This window comes from Octodon degus, unplaced genomic scaffold (genome assembly GCF_000260255.1).
Source record: "Octodon degus isolate 3935 unplaced genomic scaffold, OctDeg1.0 scaffold00078, whole genome shotgun sequence".
In the NCBI taxonomy this organism is placed as follows: domain Eukaryota; kingdom Metazoa; phylum Chordata; class Mammalia; order Rodentia; family Octodontidae; genus Octodon; species Octodon degus.
The window spans coordinates 7,478,421-7,500,833 of NW_004524654.1; the positions used below are offsets into that span (position 1 = coordinate 7,478,421).

General features: G+C 40.1%; 1 protein-coding gene and 1 pseudogene across 1 annotated transcript in view; one reads left to right on the forward strand and one right to left on the reverse strand.

Annotated features, from left to right (window-relative positions):
• Positions 1-2,041: 2,041 nt before the first annotated feature.
• Positions 2,042-22,413, forward strand: part of Cct4 (chaperonin containing TCP1 subunit 4) — a 21,786-nt gene continuing 1,414 nt past the window's right edge. The window contains exons 1-12 of the mRNA XM_004649033.3: positions 2,042-2,319; positions 8,397-8,449; positions 10,494-10,583; positions 13,064-13,172; positions 14,113-14,255; positions 16,201-16,322; positions 17,717-17,849; positions 19,690-19,829; positions 20,458-20,554; positions 20,637-20,747; positions 20,832-20,962; positions 21,197-21,431. Of these exons, the coding sequence (XP_004649090.2) occupies positions 2,193-2,319; positions 8,397-8,449; positions 10,494-10,583; positions 13,064-13,172; positions 14,113-14,255; positions 16,201-16,322; positions 17,717-17,849; positions 19,690-19,829; positions 20,458-20,554; positions 20,637-20,747; positions 20,832-20,962; positions 21,197-21,431 (1,491 nt within the window). The 5' untranslated portion in view covers positions 2,042-2,192. The remainder of the gene's footprint in view (positions 2,320-8,396; positions 8,450-10,493; positions 10,584-13,063; positions 13,173-14,112; positions 14,256-16,200; positions 16,323-17,716; positions 17,850-19,689; positions 19,830-20,457; positions 20,555-20,636; positions 20,748-20,831; positions 20,963-21,196; positions 21,432-22,413) is intronic.
• On the reverse strand, positions 5,407-6,005 carry LOC105742840 (annotated as a pseudogene).

Here is a 22,413-nt window from a genome sequence, read left to right on the forward strand (position 1 = left end):
ACCCAGGGCCTAGACCATATAGATGGAATTCTACTTATAATGCTAATTTTTACACTTGGCCATCCATGGAGGATTGCAGAGAAGGGAGAGTCTTTCCTTCATTTATTGGCTGGAGCTCTGTATTAAAGATCAATTGACAAGAGAAAAGCACATACAACACAGAAGCCTGCCTGAAGAAGCCTACACAAACACCCAAGAAACAGTTCCAACCAGGCAATTACATGCTAAATTGCACAGAAGAATAACAAGACAAGGAACCTGGAAGACGGCAGTTCACCAGAGTAGACTCACAGCTTTCTTTCACCCACTCCACTTCGTCTCTGATGGTAAGGTATTCAGATACAGAGAAGTCACCTTTCACACATTTTTAAATATATTTAGTACAGTGTCTACAGAGTCTCACTACACAGATCAGACTCGTAGTGATCCTCCTATTTTCAGACTCCCAAGCACTGGGATTAAAGGTGTGTGCCACCACACCCAGTCTCATCATGCCTGGGGCCTGGGCCAGCACAGCACGCCAACGGGGGTCCCTGAATCTGTCTAAGCAGGCATTGTTTGCATTTTAATCCACTGAGCTGTCTGGCCGACCCTCACAGGTAAACTTTACCTCCTGCTTTCAGGGTTTTTTTTCCCTGTACTAGGTAGGGATCCAACTTGGAACCTGTCACATGCCAGGCAGCCATTTGCACAGCTGAGCTGTCTCCCCAGCAATCTCCTGCTTTCAGGAAGAAAAAGTCAAAGTGCACTTTCAAAAAAAGAATAAAGATTTAGCACTTTGTGATAGGTTGTACTGCTAAATTATGGTTGTCATCTAATATGGCTGAAGCCCTTAAATCAACTTATCTTCCAATGACCTCCCCTGCACATACACACAGGAGAGACCCCAATCAACTCCCCACATGTAATTGAAACTGATCCTCTAACTCCACCCCTAAGAAAAGTCCATAACAGTCTCAGCTTTCTTGGTCTCAGGTCAGAGGACTTTCCCATCTGCCTTTGATCCTCTCCGCATCTTCAGAGTTAATAAAGGCTTCTTGTATTTTTCCTATCTCTTTACTGCACTGCTGAAAAAGCTCTCACTTTGCTTAGCAGATAACTAAATTATTATTAATGATATTTAGTCCCTTAAGAGTCACTGGCGAGGTTATACAGGAGACGAATGGGCTGTAATAACGACAAGCAGTCCTAATTTGGTAGGTAGTCACAATTACAAAACTTTCTAATTCTCGGCATTTAACACGGGTCTATTTAAACCACTTCCTAACACCCAGCTTTCAATACAAAATTTGGTGGTGATACTAGGTATTGAATTCGGTGCCCAAATCTTCGGGCACTGAGCTAGGTCACTGGCCCTTTTTACTTGGGCCACAACACCCAACTGAAACAATCAACGTTAACACTTAAAAGAAAGCACCTCCACCTTCTTTCAAAAAACCAAAACTAGGGCCGGCGGTATAGCTCAGCGGATTAAACGCTTGCTTCGCAGGGGTCAGGGTTCGAGCCCTGGAACCGCGTGCCGCGCCAGCCCCGCCCCCGGGCGCCCTGAGCCGAAGATGGAGTCCGGGCGTGGTGGCGCACGCAAGTAACCCCAGCACTAGGGAGGCAGAAATCAGGAAGATCACTACGAATCCGAACTGCGTACTGAGACCCCTGCACAAAAATTAAAAACAGAAAAAAACCCTGACAATCCAGTCCCCAGTTCAGCGCGAAAGCCAGACGAGCAACGCCCGCCCGAACGCTCTACCACAAGTTCTGCCTGGATAATTAGGGGTCCTCACAGCCGTGGAGCGGCGGGGATATAGGTGTCTCCCAAATCCGCCTATAGAGATATGTTTATGTACCAATTCCATGAGATGAATGTAATTGTTGTATATCACAAATATATACAATAAAAATCTTTTAAGACCCGCATTGCCATAGCACAGTTTTCCACTGCCCCAGGCTACAGCTCTACGGGCTAGGCCTTTCCGCGCAGCCACCTCATCCGGCACGCAGTGGGCAGCGTCCTACGTCACGCCAGCGCCGTGCCTCAAAATAGGACCTTTTCTCCGCCTCTGCCTCCTCCCGACGCCGGCGCCGCTTTCTGGAAGGTTCCTGAGGGCGGTGTTTGCCTGCCGTTATCCCAAAGCGGACCATAATCCGTGTCCATCCGTTCCTGCTGAGCCCACTCCTACTTAATTAAATTTGCCATGCCAGAGAATGTGGCACCCCGGAGCGGGGCCCCCGCTGGGACTGCTGGCGGCCGCGGGAAAAGCGCCTACCAGGACCGCGACAAACCGGCCCAGATCCGCTTCAGCAACATTTCGGCAGCCAAAGGTATACCCCTCCTCCATCCGCACCCCGGCTTTGTGGGGTGGGCCTCTGCACTCACTTTGTTTTCTAGATGGGTATGGCCCAGTCCCTATTCGTTCAAGGTGGTTTTCTCCCAGTAGAAGCTTTGTAAAGGGTTTCTTTGTGAAGAGTTTCTGTTGCCAGCGATTCAAGACCTCGATATGGAGGCTAATATCTATACCATTTGGGATGTTAGACGCTTGTAGTTCTCGGCTGTGCAGTCATCACGTGGGAGCCCGATAGCGTTCTGACATACCAAGGGCTGCCTTGAGCTGTTCCCTGGGATTAGATACAAACTGTCGTTTATGTGCTTATTGGACCCAGTGGTACACTGTTGCACATTACTTTTCAGCATTTACAGTCTCCTAAAAGGCGATTTTAAATAAGCTTCTCTTGGTACAATTACTGGGACTAATTGGGTGATCTGTGCGTCTAAATTGGAGCAGGATTTATCCTTCTTGTTTGGGAATAATTAGGGACATTTGACGTACTCTTTATGTCGATTCTTGCAGCCAAGAAAGAGTATGGGTTTATTTTTGTGGAACATTGGCATGTGGTGGAAATAAAAGATTTGTGTCCGATTTTGTTAGCTTTGTGATCTTTTACCTCTGAGCCAGGATTTCCTTATCCTTATAGTTGAGAAAAATACCATTAGAACTGTGGGGATTCTCTGAGCCAGGGTTTCCTTATCCTTATAGTTGAGAAAAATACTATTAGAACTGTGGGGATTAAGAGAATTTGAGTTAAAATAGAAAAACATAGACGAGAACAAAGGTTTAAAGAGCTTGCTTGGGTGTGTATTGAGTACTGTATTTCTCTTGGGTTGGAGAATAAAGTGCGTGAAGAAGTGAGATTGTAAAGGTAGGATGGGGCTGGATAGATACAGAAGGGAGTGGTGACTTTAAAAACAAAAAAAAAGTGCCTGGCTTCATATCTGGTAGCTATAGATTATCCTAAAGAGAAATGAGGTAGCAGCTACTTTGTAGAAACGTTGTCAGAATTAAAGGAGAATGTTATGTAAAGATTCTTGTGTATCTTTATAAACCTTGCAGATATTTGCAGTCATCAGCCCAAGAGACTGGGAAGGTGGACCAAAAGATAGGCTCCTGGTAGTTAAATACAGTAGTGTCCATCCATCCGTCTGTCCTACTTTTCTGTCTTCCTTTCTTTTTTCCTTCCTAAGGCAGGATCTTGCTCTGTAGCCCTGGCTGACCTCAAAATCATGGTAATCCTCCAGCCTCAGTCTCCTAAGTGCTACTATACCCAGAGGGATTGTTACGTAGGGAATAATTGCTGTTGGTTACATTTATTAGATTGGAATGAAGATGTTGAAAGAAATTCTGGGCCTTCAAGATGGTCAAGAGAATGTATGCTGTGATTAATTTTCAACAAACAAAACAATTTAGGGCCTGCCAGATAGCTCAGCTAATTAAAGCACCTGCTTAGGCAGACGCAGGAAACTGCAGGGTCTGGGGTTTGATTCCTGGTGCCATGGTGGTGCATACCTGTAATCCCAGCACTTGGGAGACTGAAAAGCTGGAAGGATCACTACGAGTCTGATCTGTGTATTGAGACCTTGTGTAGACTCTACTAAATACATTAAAAATTTTTTTTTTAGAAAATTGAAGCAACGTAAGAGACAGGCATCTTTAGATCTTCTTAAATCTCTGAACCTACCCACGTGGAGCATTGAGGTGCACTCATAGAGCAAAAAGGCCCTGAAGCAGTTTTCCTTAGTCAGACAAAACCATACCAAGTAACTGAAAAAAGCTTCTGCCAGGTGCAATTTTCATTTAATACTGGAAATCAGCTTATAGTATTTTTTTTTTTTTTTAAATGTTGTTGATGAGGAAAACCACATTCGAGTACTTTGGAGCATGAACAATTTATTATTATTTTTTTATTTATTTTTTTGGCGGAACCAGGGATTGAACTCAGGCCCTTGTGCTTGCCAGGCAAGCGCTTATTCTACTGAGCCATCTCCCCGGCCCCTGAGCATGAACAGTTTAATCAAGATTATTATCATGCCTACTATTTGCCACACTGAATGTTAAAGGCATTTGCATAGATATAAGAATCTTAAAGTGCTGTATTTATTTAAATAGTTATCTTTTTAGTCTTGACATTTGTAAAGAGCATTCTTGAAATGCAATGCTTGGAGAATCATCACTGTTTAGAACAATTAAAATTTTTGAAAGTGGTAATATTGATAAGATAATTAGAAACAATAGACCAGAGTTAAGAGATTCAGGTAATGTAATTTTTAAATTCCACACAATATTTTTTGTTAAATTCTTTAACAAAATGTTATTTTTCCCAATATGGGCAAAATCATTGTTGGTTTTGGTTTTGTTTTTGTTTCGGGATCCAGTGGAAAGGCAGACCCTTATGCCCCTGAGCTATATCCTAGGCCCCTGGGCAAAAACATTGTGCTAGTGACAAAATATGCAAAAATGATTGGGGCACAGTTTATCCTACATATGTAGTATGGTGGTAATGGTTTATCAGGAAGAAGATAATGTTTTTTGCATTTATTGATACATTTTAGATATACATAGTAACACTTAGCTAGAGAATTTGTACTTGTACATGATACATCTTTTCCCATTCCACTCCCTCCCTTCCACCTCTCATTTACAAAAGCTTTTGTTTCTATTTTGTCCTTCTTTCAGCCCCCCCTTTTTCCTGCTCATTTGAACATTGTCTTCCTATTTCCCAATATATATTACATGTTTTGGTTTTTATTTATACTTTCCATGTCTCACACTAGAGAAATAATGATTTTTGTTTGTTTGGTTCTTCAAGCTTTGCTTTTTTTTTTTTTTTTTTTTTTTTTTTTTTTTTTTTGCAGAACTGGGGATTGAACTCACACTCTTGTGCTTACAGGGAAGTGATTATTCCACTGAGCCATCTCCCTGGCCCCCATTCAAGCTTTTATTGAAGTGCAGTGATCTGGGTTGAATTTTATTTATTTATTTATTTTGGTGGTACCAGGGATTGAACTCAGGACCTTCCACTTGCCAAGCAAGCACTTTCTCCACTGAGCTATCTACCCCGCCCCTGGGTTGAATTTTAGATCTTGTTAAACACAGCAACATCCATGGACTGCACATAGTCCTCAAAGGTAGTGATCTCCTTCTCTAGTATATCTGTTCCAACTTTATCATCTTCAAATATAACTACTGTATTTACAGTTTAATTCCATATTCCCCTGGAAGTAGTTTAGAGGAGCCCCAGACCAAGCTATCTGCTTGAAAGCTTCAGATGCGCTCCTCTAATTTTACTCTGCCTCATCATTTCAAGGTTTCATATCTAGCAAGGTGGAAAACTTGGCAACAAGTGTATGTCTTTGACTTTCTTGAACTCATACTGTGCAAGTTCTTCTCTTATCCTCTTTGCTTCATTTTCCTCTTCATCGTTAGCTCCAAAGAGATCAATATCATCATCTTTCTCTGCAGTTCTATTTCTGGTAGTTATTGCACATAGGCAGGGCCATACTTGCCTAAAACTTTCTTCACTCCTGGCAGGCTGACATTTTCCTTTTCATAAGACTTGAATGTGATTGTGCCAGTAAGGACTGTGGCTGGTTCAAATACTGTAACATCTGACTGGGAGAACACAAAGCCCTCAGTGTAGCTTTTGTCCACCAGGTACTTTTGGTCCAGGCCCATGCTGGCCTCAGTTCTCTGTGGGAGTTGGGCACTGGTGGAATGAAAAGCACCAAAGACCCACCCCAGTGCACAACATGGTGTTTTTGTTTTATCCTGGTTTGGGGGATTGAACTCAGGACCTTGTGCTTGCTAGACAGGCACTGTGTCACTGAGCTGTATCACTGGTCTACACAATGTGATATTTAAAAGTGTGTCTGTGTAGGGTAAGCGGCTGAAGCAAGAGGATCCTTGTAAGTTCAAGACCAGCCTGGGCTACAAAGTGAGCTTAAGACCAGACTAAACTGCATAGAAACTGAGTCTCAAAAGACAAAAAAAAAAAAAGTGTGTCTGACTTAATTCACCTAAGAGTATAGTCTTTTTTTTTTTTTTTTTTTTTTTTTATTTATTTGTGTGTGTGTGTGTGTGTGGCCAGCTCAGCCCACTAGGGGGCGGGCTGGCTGGCATGTGGTGCTGAGGGATTGAACCGTGGTCCCTGTGCTTTGCTAAGCTTGTTCTAAGTAGGTGCTTTAGACCACTGAGCCATCTCACCAGCCCTAAGAGTATAGTCTTAAGATACATCCATTTAAAGAGCCAGCCATATAGCTCAGTGGATTAAAGCTCCTGCTGAGGCAGATGCAGGGACCGGGGTTCAATCCCCGGTGTGCTGGCCCCAACCCCGAGGCTGGGCATGGTGCACGCCAGTAATGCCAGCGCTTGGGAGGCTGAAAACAGGATGATCGCTGAGTCCAATCTGTGTAGTGTGACCCTGTAGATCCTTTACTAAATACATAAAAAAAGAAAAAGGATGCATCTGTTTAGGGGCTGGTGAGATGGCTCAGTGGTCTGCAAGGCCTGCTTAGGCAAAGTTCAGGGACCCCAGTTTGATCCCTGGCACCACATGCCGTGCCAGCCTCACCCCTAGGGCTGAGATGGCTGCCAAAAAAAAAAAAAAAAAAATCCATTTAGCTATAAATAAAGGGAAAAAATGAATAAATTTTTCTGGACTTCACAAAGAAAAGGGGTTGAGTACCGTTCATCAGTTCCAACTTTTGATAGAAAATAGGAAAAAATTGTTAGTGAATTAACAAAGCCAGGTGTAGGGGTTCACATTTGTAATTGTAGCCCTCAGGAGACTGAGGCGGAAAGAATGCGACAATTCCAAGCCAACTAGGACTACATAATCAAAAATAAAAACAAAAAAACCCAACAAAAAGTAAATTAACAGAACATTCTAAAACATTCTCGTGGATAATTAAGAACATAGCTAGTTGTGTTTGGCACATGCCTGTAATCCCAACACTGAGGAAGCTGAGGCAGAGGTTCACTTTTGACAAAACAAGAACTCTAAAATCAGGGAGTTTAGTCATTGCCATTATGTTATCCGTGGTGGTGGTGATTTTGATGGTTTTGAGATAGGGTCTGCTATGTGTAGTTCAGTCTGGCCCCGAACTGACTATGTAGCCCAAGCTGGCCTTGAACCCAGGGCAGTCCTCCTGCCTCAACCTCCTGAGTGCTGGGATTATAGGCATGTGTCACTATGGAGTTCTCTGGGGAATTGAACTCCATGTGCTGCTGAGCTATAACCTGGCTAGGATTTTTTGAGACAGGATCTTGCCATGTGATTCAACCTGGCCTTGAACTCACAATAGGCACCCAGGCTGGTCCCAAGATCATAGTGCTCCTCCTGCCCCAGCTTCCTGGGCTTCTGGGGTGAGGTGTGTGCCACCTTACCCAGCTGCTGCTTGTCCTATGTAAGTCAGAGGTTCTAAGTAGATTGTATTATTTCTCTTTTTGAGACACCTTGAGCTCACTTTGAAGCCCAGGCTGGGAATTACAGGTGTGTACTGCCACAGCCAGCTAGATTGTGTGTGTGTGTGTGTGTGTGTGTGTGTGTGTGTGTGTGTGTGTTTTAGGAACGGGTCTACAGGGTGTTCAGGGTCTCAGTACTAGATCGGATTTGTAGTGATCCACCTGTTTACAGCCTCCCAAGAGCTGGGATTACAAACGTGCAACACCATGCCTAGTCTCAATTGCTGTCTCACCATGCCCCAGGGGCAGGGCCAGCAAGGCAGGCCCGGGGATCAAGGCCCCGGCCCCTGCATCTGCTTGCAGGTGCTTTAATCTGATGAGCTATTTGGCCGGCCTTAGATTGTACTATTTAGATAAAGGTATTTCCAAATATGTTCAACCAAAAGGCAGAGCACGTACCGTATAGTGACTTTTAATAAAAACTTATCCTAAATTTAAAAGATGTAAGATAATTACTATTTTCTATAGATTGTTTTCTAAACATTAATTTTCTTTAGTGGAAATGGTAAATTGCATAGCATACCCTAATAAGACAAAATAATCATTCAAGGGAAAAATACCTTGGTTTTTAGAAGAGTCTTATTTTTTTTTTTCCTCTTACAGCTGTTGCTGATGCTATTAGAACAAGCCTTGGACCAAAAGGAATGGATAAAATGGTAAAAAGCTAACTTGCTCAGTAGTAACAAGTGCCACTGTTCCTAATAGAAGGTGTGATAAAAGATTAAGACGTACTGTTTTATAAGTGTTAGGTACTTTAAAAGTTTTTGATGTATTTGGTACAGAGTCTCACTGTACAGCTAAGACTTGTAGTGATCCTTCTGTTTCAGCCTCCCCAGTGCTTGGGATTACAGGTGTATGCCACCAATTGACAGGCTGGCTCAGCACACCGAGGGGGCAGGGCTGGCATAGGATGAGGTGCCAAGGACTTAGTGCAGGCACTTAGTCCACTGAGCTATCTCACCAGCATTAAGAGTTGAGATTACTTTGAAGTGAATGGGACTTAACTATTTTTTTTAATCCTTTTAAAATTCAGAGTAATATAGCTGTTTATATAGTTCATTAAGTCTAAATATACATTTTAATTCAGATGATCTAATAATTCTTTGGTAGTTTTAAACAGTGCATACACAAAAGGATAGGTAGAGTTAGCTGGCAAATGTAGTAGTCCAGATGTCAGGTTAATTTTAAATGCTAATGACAAAGACTGTAAAGTTTCAAATTTGCTTCTAGCTTGGTTGATCAGGACCATAAATCAGATATTTTCCTCTGGGCTATGTAACAAGTTCGGGGCTAGCTTGAACTGTATAGCCAATGTGTCTCCCCCCCCCCCAAAAAAAAACCAACACACTCTCTCTCTCTCTCTCTCTCTCTCTATATATATATATATATATATATATAATTTCAGAATCTCTTGTGGAGAAAGGGTCTTGTAAGTCAAGGTCTTGCTATGCAATTCAGGCTGGCCTTAAACTTGCAGCCATACTCCTGTCTCAGCCTCCTGAGTGCTGGGTTTGCTGTGGTACACCACCAATGCCCTGCTCAAAACCTTTTTGATAACAATGCCCTCAATTGCAGTCAGTCACATAGGACCGTGGTTTGATTCCCAACTCCAGAAGCTGCACCAGATCTGTCCTTGAGGCAGCCTGAAATAGCCAAAAAGAAATCCTTCTCAAATTTTTACGGCCAAGATGGCTCATTAGAATAAGTGCTTCCCTGGCAAGTGCAAGGGCCTGAGTTCAATCCCGGTTCCCCCAAAAGAAAAAAAAAATATCCTCAAATTCAGATCTACTTGATACCCCAAAATAAGAGGCAAAATAATACGAATTATTGGATGATATACTGATAGAATGATCTAAAGTCTGTGCCTCCCAGTGCTGTTGCCTTTTTGAGGATATTATGAAACAGGTTACCATGTTGACTTAGAATTATGTCTGTATTATATGGTACTGTTTTGGAACTTCCTGGTGGAGATTAGTTTGGGTTATTTTGGTACTGGGGATCAAACTCAGGACTTTGTGCTTGCCAGGCAGGCACTTAGGCAGCTGAGCTATCTCCCTGGCCCAACAGTTGTGTTTTTAACAGTATGAAATCAGAAATGACTTTTTCCCTTAAACTAAGAATTGAATTTGGGGCCTTCTTTACACTGAGCCACATTTCCCAGCTCTTTTATTTTGAGCTAGGCTCTCAGTTGTTAATTTGCCAGACTAGACTTGAAGTTGAAACCATCCTGCCTCACCTGGCCTCACAGTGCTGGAACTACAGGCAGGAAACACCACACCTGGAAATAATTAATGCCTACTATTTTCTAATAGTGTGTTTTCTGTCTTTGCGTTTATCTGTATTAGTTCACATTTAAAATACCTTGAACAGGGGGGCCTGCCCCTTCGCTCAGTTCTTTAAGTGGCTGCTTCAACAAAGCATCAGGCTTAGGTTGCTGTGGTTCAATCCCCACAACTCAAGCCAGCCAAACCTGCCCTGAAGGCATTTGGAGCAAAAAAAAAATCTTTAAAATACCTTGAACAAAGCCATTTGTTTATTTTATAAAATTAAATTGTTACTGAATATTAAATTATTGTAATAACCATTATGTAAGGAAAGAAAATTTGAAATTAAGTGCTATGTGAACAAATTAACTTACTATGAAGTATTAAAATTCAGTGGTGCTTTAGATGTCATGTTGAAATTTTTTTTTCCCGCCAGATTCAAGATGGGAAAGGTGATGTGACCATTACAAATGATGGTGCCACCATTCTGAAACAAATGCAAGTGTTACATCCAGCAGCCAGAATGGTAAGGGTAATTATAGGTGAAGTTTGGTTTTCAAGTATATTTTTGAATATTTGACAGTACATTACTGGAGATAGAACACAGGGCCTCTAACATGCTAGGCAGGAGCTGGGGAGATAGCTTAGTAGAATAAGTGCTTGCCTGGCAAGTACAAGGGCCTGAGTTCAATCCCTGGTTGCGCAAAAAAAATAAAAAACATGCTAGGCAAACAGTCTACCACATCCCCAGCCCTTTATTTTTATTTTGGGACAACATCTCACCAAGTTTCCCAGAGTGGGCTCAAGCTTGTGATCCTCTTGCCTCAGTCTCCTGAGTAGTTGGGATTATGGGTGTTTACCACTAGGCCCAGCTTTTGTTTGGTACATGATAACAAGAGTATTTTGTTGGGCTGGGGAGATGGCTCAGTGGAATAAGAGCTTCCCTGGCAAGCATAAGGGCCTGAGTTCAATCCCCAGTTCTGCAAAAAAGAAAAAAAAAGAGTATTTTGTTGATCATGTAATACCATTTGAATGCAGTGAAGTTTTTCTTTATGCTAAATAGACATTTTTAGGATATATATTATTTTAGCATAAACTAATAATAAAACATGAATCACCAGGCTGGGGAGATAACTCGGCAGTCTAAGTGCATGCCTGGCAAGTACAAGTACCTGGGTTTGATCCCTGGTACCACATGCTGCGCTGGCCCCAGAAGTCTGGGTGCGCCATGCTGGCCACTGAAACGGCATGGTGGTGCACATCTGTAATCCCAGTGCTGGGGAGACTGAGACAGGATCAGTAGGAGTCCAAGCTGCATAGTGAGACCTGGTACCAAATAAAAGGTTAAACAAGAAATTTTTAAAAACATGAATCACCTTGTCTATAGGAATGTACTATACAGTTAAGAGTAAACATAATCTGTAAATGTCTCAGTTAGTGGGGCAAATATCTTAACACCCCAAATGAAGAAAGGAACAGTTTATTTAGCTCATTGTTACTGAAAGTTTCAGTCCATACCCAGCTGGCTCCAAGGCAGAGGAGAATATAGCAGAGAGCAATCTTTCATGGCAGTGGCAAAAAGAAAGCAAGGGAGAAATTAGCAACAGTGGCTACAGATAGCAAGTCTGTCTCCCTTAAGTTGCTTTCATGCTGCCTGCCTCATGAGTGCATCAGGCTTTGGAGGGAAAGTAGACACAAGCCATAACAGTAATTATTTATTTATTTATTTATTTATTTATTTATTTATTTATTTTTGCGGAACCAGGGATTGAACTCAGGCCCTTGCCCTTGCCAGGGAAGCACTTATTCTACTGAGCCATCTCCCTGACCCCCATAGCAGTAATTTTTTATTGCACATTAGTCTTAGTATTAGATGGAGAACAAAATAATTTTGTTTTCATTTTAGGAGTACTCATGATTGTACTCATCACCCTGCATATGTTAAACGTTCTTTCACTGAGCTCCACTTTCATGACCTAGACAATAAAATTGTTGTATATAAGATAAATGTTGAAATTTGCACTCAAATTTGTTTTTTAAATACCAGTTTAAAGATCATAGGTATGATTTCAGGTGTCAAGGAAAAAGTCACCGTATCATTCAAAACAAATGCCGTAGAAATTCCTGTTTTGAAACATCATATTGGGTGTAGCAGCACAGGCCTATAACCCGTCCTAGTCAGGAGGCTGAGATAGATAGATCCCTGAGCTCAAGAATTTGAGGCCAGGCTAGACAGTGTATTAAGACTCTCATCTCAAAAAAAAAAAAGTCCTTTTAGGCCAGAGATATAGTTCAGCAGCGTATGTGCTTGCCTGGCAAATGCAGAGTTCTAAATTTGATCTCTGGTACCACAAAAAAAAAAAGTCCTTTTTTATGTAAGTATGACTTAAACTGATACTCAGGAGTGTTTTGCTTTACAACTTCTAAATCTATAGGGTACCTACCTACAATATGTTAGTGCTTTCTAGTAGGTCCTTTTGAGATAACTTTACATTGTATAATATGAATCAAAAATTGTATCTCCATATTTTAAAAAGTTCGTAAGTAAATTTTATTTTATTTTATTTATTTATTTTCCGGAACCGGGGATTGAACTCAGGCCCTTGCGCTTGCCAGGCAAGTGCTTATTCTACTGAGCTATCTCCCTCCGGTTCTTCGTAAATAGATTTTATATGCCACAAATACATCCCTATGTTTAGAGGGGAGTGGCTTTGGTGTTTTGAGATAGTGTTTGACAATAGTTCACACTGGCCTTGAACTCACTGTTCAGTAGTCTAGGATGGAGAGCTTGTGATCTTCCTGCCTCAGCCTCCTGAGTGCTGAGAGTATAGGCATGTGTCACCAAATCTGACCAATTTTCATTTTTAAATGAAACTCAAGGTAGATATAAATCAGAAATCATGAATTATATTAAGTCTTCAAACTGCTTTTAACAGTGCTGATCTGAATTAGATGTTATTGGGTACACACATTTCTCAGTGACTGCTCCATGTTCTGTTCATATAGCTGGTGGAATTGTCTAAGGCTCAAGATATAGAAGCAGGAGATGGTACCACATCAGTAGTCATCATTGCTGGCTCTCTCTTAGATTCCTGTACTAAGCTTCTTCAGAAAGGTGAGTAGGAAATGTTTTGTTGCTGAATGAAAGGGCAGAAAAGTTGTGTGTGTTTTATTTTGAAGACAAGCATTAGGAGCTAGGTGTGGTGACACATGCCTGTAATCTCAGCACTCAGGAGGCTGAGATAGGATTGCTGTGAGTCCAAAGCCAGTGTGAACTGCATAGTGACACTCTGTCTAAAAAAGATACGCATTAGGAAAATCAAAATTTTTAAGTGATCTCAGATCTAAGGTAGAACAACTTTACTATGAATTTCTTAAGGTTTTGTTGCTTTGCTTTAAATTTTTACTGTGCTTTTTGTATGGTTCTCATTAGAATTGTGCTTTTCAGAAATGAATGATGGTGGGGCCGGAGAGATGGCTCAGTGGAATAAGCACTTCCCTGGCAAGCACAAAGGCCTGAGTTCAATCCCCGGTTCCACCAAAAGAAAAAAGAAAAAGAAATGAATGATGGTATTACTAACCTTAGACTGATTATTTGGAAGAGAAAGAGTTTGGTTTAGTAAAGAATGTTTAGTCATGGTAGTGACTTCCCACTCTGCTTACACAGGCATGATGTTTTGAAAAGTATAAATGTGGTTTTTAATCTTAAGTATCATGTGCATATCTAATTGATCTATCTCAGATTAAGTAGAAGTAAATTATTAGCCATGATTAGAAGTAAAGGTTACTTGAGCCTTTAATTTCACAACTGATACATATATTAGTTTGTATTAAGAGTATTCATGGTTCCGTAATGACCTAGGGACGTAGGTCAGTTATACAGAGCATTTGTCTTACATGTACAAGGCCCTGAAATCCATCCCTAGTAGTACCACACACACAAAAGGAAAAATATTTGTGACAGCTTTGACATTTTAATGAACATTTTTAAATTGTGACAAATAAGTGGTTTATCTGTTTATTTAGTTAAATAACTACACTTTTATAAATAACAGGAATTCATCCAACCATCATTTCTGAGTCATTCCAGAAGGCTTTGGAAAAGGGTCTTGAAATCTTGACTGACATGTCTCGGCCTGTGGAACTGAGTGACAGAGAAACTTTGTTAAATAGTGCAACCACTTCATTGAACTCAAAGGTGAGAAAAGCCCTAAGAGATAGTTGACATATTCAGTTTAAGGTGTGTTTCTTTTTGTTGTGATGATTCTTGAAATCACAGTAAAGGAACATTATCTCAGGTGGAAAGGTAACTAATTAAATGTATGACAAATTGGTTATGAGGTGAATGACCTATAAAGCTAATAAAGGAGCTAGAATATTTGATAGGCATTATATCCACTTCCAGTATTTCATTTTAACAGTGGTTTAATATGCCTAAAGAGTTTCCAAGCCTTAAATTTGCCTTTTGCAAGCTTTTCCATGCATTTCCCTTAAGGACTGCCATAAAGTTTCTGTAAGCATATGGATTTTTTGTTTTTGTTTTTTGTATGTACTAGGGATTGAGCCTCTCTAGGATATAGTTCTGAGCTACATCCTTGGCCCTCTTTTTTGTTTTACTTTTTGAGGTAAGATAGCAAGTTGCCCAAGCTGGACTCAAAGATTCAGGTCATTCTGCCTCACCTTTCAAATAGCTGGGATTATAAACATGTACCAGGCTGGCAGTATAGCTCAGCGGACTAAGCACTTGCTTAGCTAAGCGCAGGGGCCAGGGTTCAATCCGTGGCTCTGCATGCCGCACCGGCCCCGCCTCCAGGTGCGCTGAGCCAGCAGTGGAGTCCGGGTGCAGTGGCGTGTGCCTGTAATCCCAGCACTTGGGAGGCAGCAATCAGGAGGATTGCTACTAATGTGGGCTATGTAGTGAGACCCTGAACAACAACAACAAAAAGTGCATTTTTAAAAATATAAACATGTGCCACCATGCCCAGCTACTTTTTCCTGAATGTTAAGTGTGCTAAGCATTGTCATAAAGTTAACATTTACATGTGTATATGTACACATGGATGTAATCTTCAAGACTTTGCAGAATGGTAGTCCTCTAATTTATAAGAAAGTAGATCTGGAAAAGTTAATTTACATAAGGCCAGCTAATAAAGAGGTGTACTTGGGCCAGGGAGATAGCGCAGCAACATAAGCACCTGCCTGGCATGCACAATGTCCTCCTGAGTTTAATCTATAAAAAAAAGAGGTGCACTGAATTTGAACCCAAGATGTGCTGCCCATCAAGACCTATCTCTTTAACTATTGTCTGTGCTGCTTTTCTTAGTTATGAAACTAAAGCAGTGATAAAATTTTTTAAGTTTCTTAAAAAATACAAAATGAAGTAAAAAAATTTTAATAAGTCTAATCCAAAGCATTTGAACAATTGAAAATGTTAGATATCTGTTTCTATCAATATTTGTCATTCAGCCATCCTTCCTCCCTTTTTTGTTTTCCCCTTTACTTTTAGAGTGGTAGGGGTCAAACCTGGGCCTCTCCCATGCTAGGCAAGTCAGTATTAAATCTGTATGTTGCTTTTCTTTAGATGTTAAATGGAGAGTTAGTTTTAAGTGATACTAAACGGTGCTTGTTCAGTTTCCCCAGAACTTAAAGATAGCATGATGATTACTAGCTCTAGTCATAGACTTTACATTGTGTTTAGTGTTCCACTCTTCAGGTTGTATGACTTTGGGCAATTGGTTTAATCTCTCTGTTGCAGTCCATATAAAAGTTGATTAATACATGGAAAGTGTTACATCCATAAATGGTTAACAAACGTTAGCAGCCATTAACTTCATCAGACCCCTAAATCTCCTGAGCCCTCATTCACTAAGGTGGAAAAAAATCCAATAAAATTAATTGGATGCTTTTTTTTTTTTTTTAAACTGTTCACAATTTGCACAGCCTGAAAAGTAAGTGAAAGAAAACCTAAGTATGTATTTTTACTTTGTGGATCTGCTCACAATCTAAGTAGAAAAGGTAGTATGTAGTGTCTTCATGTGGCTCCTTCTTATTCAGAAAAGTAATCAGAACTCCTGAATATCTTTGTCTTTGAAAACTTAGGACATTTTCTGCTGTAAAGATAACATTTTTTTCCTCTAATCTAGGTGGTCTCTCAGTATTCAAGTCTACTTTCTCCAATGAGTGTAAATGCCGTAATGAGAGTGATTGACCCTGCCACGGCTACTGGTGTAGATCTTAGAGATATTAAAATAGTTAAGAAACTTGGGTAAGCATTTCTAGTTACAACCTTAATATTGACAAAAGAAAATAGGTTAACAGTGTTGCAGCTGCTCACGATGAGTAGGTTTTTTTGGGGAGCAGGGTTTCTATTTTTGTTTGTTTTGTTAAGGAGAGTTGAGTACTGGGTATTGCACTTGGGGCCCTGCGCTTGCCAGGCAGGCACTTATGCTGCTGAGCTATATCCCTGGCCCTCTGTCTGTAGTTGTTAATATACTGCAAGCATGTACTACTAAGATTTTTTATTTTATTGTCGTGAGGATTTTCTTTTTTTATTTTTTTAAAAATTTTTATTTATTGATTGATTGATTGATTTTGTGTGTGTGTGGCCAGTTCAGCCCACCAGGGGGTGGGGTGGGCTGGCATGTGGTGCTGGGGATTGAACCGCGGTCCCTGTGCTTTGCTTAGCTTGGTTTGTTCTAAGTAGGTGCTTTAGACCACTGAGCCATCTCACCAGCCCTCTTGTGAGGATTTCCGTTTGGGTTTTTGAGATAAGGTCTTGCTCTGTAGTCCAAGCTGCCCTTACAATCTCACTGTGTTGCCCAGGCTGCCCTTGAGCTCTCAGTGATCCTCCTGTCCCATTGTTCTAAGTGTGAGCATTATAGACCTGCACCATAACAGTTGGCCAGAATTTAAGAATTTTTATTTATTTATTTTATTTATTTATTTATTTATTTATTTATTTTGTGGAACCAGGGATGGAACTCAGATCCTTGAGTTTGCCAGTCAAGCGCTTATCCTACTGAACCATCTCCCCGGCCCCTAAGAATTTTTAAAATTTAAAAAGAAGGTACCTAGATGAAAAACAGCTTTTTTTTTTTTCCTCCTTTTTTTTTTCCTTTTTGAAGGCATGGTTTCACTATGCAGTTCAGGCTGGCCTTGAACTCACTTTGTAGCCCAAGCTGGCCTGGAACTTGCAGTGATTGTCTTGCCTCCGTGTCCTAAGTGCTGGGATCACAGGCATGCGCTACCATGCCTGGCTTTTTTTTTTTTTTTTTTAATCTTTATTTGCTTGGTACTGGGTCTTGCTACACAGCTTAGACGTGTAGTGATCCTGCTATTTCAGCTTCCCCAGCGCTGGGGTTATAGGCATGTGTCACCACACCTGGTTCTGGAGCTGGCACAGCATTGTGATACCGGGATTACAGGTCCTTGTGCTTGCCAGGCAGGCACTTAGACCACCTAGCTATCTTCCCATCCCTGCTTTGTTTTTTTAAAGGATTTGTTTTCTTGTAATGTCTGTTAGTATGGAGTCTCCAGATTCTTTGTATTCTAGTAAAGTGTGAGGCTGAAGCGCATTTTTCATTGGACTAATGATTTTTAATCTGTTGTTAAATTCTCACCACCTTTTAATTATACCCTTCTTGTTTTCTTTTCTCTTAGTGGGACAATTGATGACTGTGAATTGGTGGAAGGGCTAGTTCTTACCCAAAAAGTAGCAAATTCTGGCATAACCAGAGTTGAAAAGGCTAAGATTGGACTCATTCAGTTTTGCTTATCTGCTCCCAAAACAGATGTAAGTACAATCCAGCCAAAATTGGTTTTCTGTTTATTTAACTTCTGGTAGATCAGATAATTGTTCATTAAAATAAAAATGAAAAATGCTGGTACTAATGAAAAAATGAGCCAGGCAAGTTGGCTCATGCCTCTAATCTCAGCACTGTCAGTCAAATTTGAAAAAAAGTAGGAAGTGTTGGTTCCACAATTGTTAAGTCTGTAGACTATTGTATGTTCATTGAAATTATGATTGACTTCATAGATGAAGATTAATTAGAGTTATGTAGGAAACTAAATGATAAGTGTTGATGGATTTTTCATTTTCTTTGTAACTTTCTAGCCCTGGGGATATAGCTCAGTGTCATAAGTACCTATCTGTGGCAAGCTCAAGATCCTGAGTTTGAATCCTTTTGAAATCAGAAACTTAGTAGCTACAGATGGTTTATATTTGTACAAATGGAAACCTAAACTAAAATTTCTGTCCATACTGTATAGCAAATTGCTTTTACTTAGGTATTCCTGTGTCTTAATATATAAATGCCATTATTTAGAGGAGATTGCTGGTACTTCAGATTTTTTCTCATACTGCCTTATGCATGTTAATTATCTTGTTTCTCAAAAGTTTAATCCATTCAAAAATTGTTGGCTGGGCACAGTGGTCCAGGCCCCAGCCAAACATGGATAACTCTAAAGGCGTTGGGTTCAATCTCTGCTACCATCCTCCAAATGTTTAATATTTTTTATTATTTTTATGTTTGTGTATTTCGTACAGGATCTCACTATGCAGTGTGGGCTCAGTGATCCTCCTGTTTTCAGCCTCCCCAACACTTAAGATTACAGGCGAGCACGACCATGCCCAGACTCAGTCCGATTCAGCCTGCCAGGGGGCAGGGCCGGTGACGGTGCCAGCGCAAGCGCAGCATATGGTGCCAGGGATCAACACCCTGGTCCCTGCACTTGCCTAAGCAGGTGTTTAGCCCACTGAGCTATCTCGCCAGCCCTTGTTTAAGATTTTGATATAAACAAAACTTGTCTTCTCAGCATACCATTTATATAACAAGCAATAGAGTAAAAAAGGATTGAACTGAAGTTATCTCTATAATATGTATATTGTTTGTATGAGAAAGACTGACATTCAGGAAATGTGTGTTTTGTAGTTTAGGCTGGCCTGAAACTCATGGTAAACCTCCTACTTCACTGTTCTGAGTGAACCACCACACCTGACTCATTTTACCTTTTTTTTTTTTAATAAAATAGACTGGGCACGGTGGCACACACCTGTAATCACAGTGCTTAGGAGGCTGAAAACAGGAGGATCACTACAAGACTGATCTATGTAGTGAGACCGTGTACACCGTTTAGACCCTGATCTAAATACATTATTTTAAAAAAAGTATTTGCAAAAGGTTCAGGTAGACCAGGTATGGGGGCACATACCTGTGATTCCATCACTCTGGAGGCCAAAGGTAGTGGGACCTCATTCATGAGTTTGGCAACAGCTTAGGCTGCATAGGTAGTTCAAGCCAGCCTGAACTACATAGCTACATCCTGTCTCCAAAAAAAAATTCCAAATAAAGACAGTAGTGAATAGAGTTGAAAGTAGATGTGAACATATATCTTTGCAAACGTGTATATATCCTTTTGTTTCTGTATGATAATATAGAAATACTTTGTTTTAAATGTACATTTTCAGTTAAGAATCTTTCAGTCTTCTTTCTTTAAAAAATAAAAACATAAAACTCACTTTTCACCTAAAAACTTTTGTTCTGAGAATTGAACCTAAGACCTCAAAAATGCATAAGCACATATGTTACCACTCTGAGCTTAACAATGTGTTATTGTTTTCTTTTTCTAAACAGATGGATAATCAAATAGTAGTTTCTGACTATGCCCAGATGGACCGAGTACTGCGAGAAGAGAGAGCCTATATTTTAAATTTAGTGAAACAAATTAAAAAAACTGGGTGTAACGTCCTGCTCATACAGAAGTCTATCCTAAGGTGCGGGAGTATGTTTTGTTCAGTCTTAATTACAATTGATTTGGGATACCCACCTGCAGTTTTTTAAGGAACAGTTGTCTGTGTTTTGTAGCATCATTCTATTTTGATTAATAAAAAGTGGTTTGTATTTCCTTTATAATTATTTATTTATTTTCCGGAACCAGGGATTGAACTCAGGCCCTTGCACCTGCCAGGGAAGCACTTATTCCACTGAGCCATCTCCCCAGCCCCTCCTTTATAATCATTTAAATGTAAGATAATAACTTTCTAGACCAAGATTTAAATAACAAGGGCCGGGGAGATGGCTTAGAATAAGCCAGGCAAGGGTCTGAGTTCAATCCCCGGTTATGCCAAGAAAAAAAAAAAAAAAAGATTAAAATAACAAATAAGTGGAAAGCCTTGTTTTTTGTTTTGTTAAGTATTTGGTACAGGGTCTCACTATGCAGCTCAGACTCATAGTGATCCTCCTGTTTTCAGCCTCCCCAGCACTGGGATAATAGCTGAAATTTTAAAAATTCTACATAATTAGCCATTTGAGCAATAATAAAATGGTTGAAAGTCTTAACAGTTGTTGAATAGCAGTGTTTTTTCACATAGTATTAACATAAACACTGATTTTATATTTTAGAGATGCTCTTAGTGATCTTGCATTACATTTTCTGAACAAGATGAAGATTATGGTGGTCAAGGATATTGAAAGAGAAGACATTGAATTCATTTGTAAGGTAAAATATTAGCATCTGTTATATGTAAACAAGAATGTCCATTAAGCAGGTGACTTTTAGTTTGTGGTTTATATTTTCCCAGACAATTGGAACCAAGCCAGTTGCTCATATTGACCAATTTACTGCTGACATGCTGGGTTCGGCTGAATTAGCTGAAGAGGTCAATTTAAATGGTTCTGGCAAACTGCTCAAGGTAATAGTATAATTAAACTTTTTTTCCCTGGGTTTTTGTTTAATCTTTACCTCAGGTACCTAATTTAAAATTTAATTATTAAAGATTACAGGCTGTGCAAGCATTGGAAAAACAGTTACAATTGTTGTTCGAGGCTCTAACAAATTGGTGATTGAAGAAGCTGAACGTTCCATTCATGATGCCCTGTGTGTTATTCGCTGCTTAGTGAAAAAGAGGTAATAAAAATTTTAGATCATGAAGTAATTTTTCTGGGTACTGGTACTTGAACTCAGGGCCTCACACTTGACGGGCAGGCATTGTACCACTGAGCTATATCCCTAGCCCTCAACTAAGTAATATTTTAAACATTAAGCCTTAAATGTTTTGACCTTTCTAAATATAAAAAGAATAAATTATTATAAATGCTTTTCTGTTGGATAAAATAACCTAAAACTATTTGTGTGTCTCAGAGCTCTTATTGCCGGAGGGGGTGCTCCAGAAATAGAGTTGGCCCTACGATTGACTGAATATTCAAGAACACTGAGTGGTATGGAGTCCTACTGTGTTCGTGCCTTTGCAGATGCTATGGAAGTCATTCCGTCTACACTAGCTGAAAATGCTGGTCTGAATCCCATTTCTACAGTAACAGAACTAAGAAACCGGCATGCCCAAGGAGAAAAAACTACAGGCATTAATGTCCGAAAGGTACTAATTTATGAGAACAAAGTTGATACCTTAGTGTGAGCTTTTGAGAATAAAGGTGATACCTTAGTGGAAAATAATGTTCATTAACTCTTCCACTTACTGACTTTAACGTTTAACAAGTTAGGTTATGTTGCTCAGTTCTTAAAGTAGAGATAAATGTTACCTCATACATCTGTTGTGAAGGCCAAATTCGTTACTGACTTGTGTTCTTTTGTTTTTGAACTGGGAACTGAACTCAGGACTTCGTGCTTGCGAGGCAGGCTGTGCCACTGAGCTATATCTTGGGCTTTATTACTGATTAATGCTATAAATATTAACCGTATTTCCTGTTTGGAGCATGACCTGGTATTGTGTGGTTGCATGGAATAGCAGAAACATTCCCTAGTTTGTTAATGTTTTATTGAGGAGAGAACACATAAAGTGAGAGAAGTAATAATTCACAGTGTTATGTTGTGAAGCGTATGGAACTCTATAGGATGGCAGTTCCTATTTAGAGAAAACAATGAAAATGCAACTTTGATTGATAGGAGATAAGGAAGTTATGTATAAGGAAGCAGTAGTTTAAGGTAAGGAAGCCAAGAGGTTATTCTGCTTGTCTAGAGAGAGGGGCTCTTACGTTAGTAATGTGGATTTTAAGGTAAAGATAGATAAAACCTAGGATGAGGAGGTCTTGAGGAGGGCATATGTTTTTTCATCTAGTAATTGAGGTCCACTAAATTTTTTTTAAGCAAGAACTAAAGCAAAAAATATTTTTGGTACTAGAAATGTAAGTCGGCCTTGTGCTTGCCAAGCAGGTACGGTGCTGCTGAGCTGTGTCCCTGACCCTAAAAATTATTTTTAAACATAGAATACTGGAGCCAGGGAAACATCATGGCCCTTAGCAGTGTTCCTTGGATAAAGGGAACAAGAGTATTAATGCAGTGAAGAATTTTTTTTTTTAATTTTATTTATTTGTGTGTGTGTGTGTGTGTGTGTGTGTGTG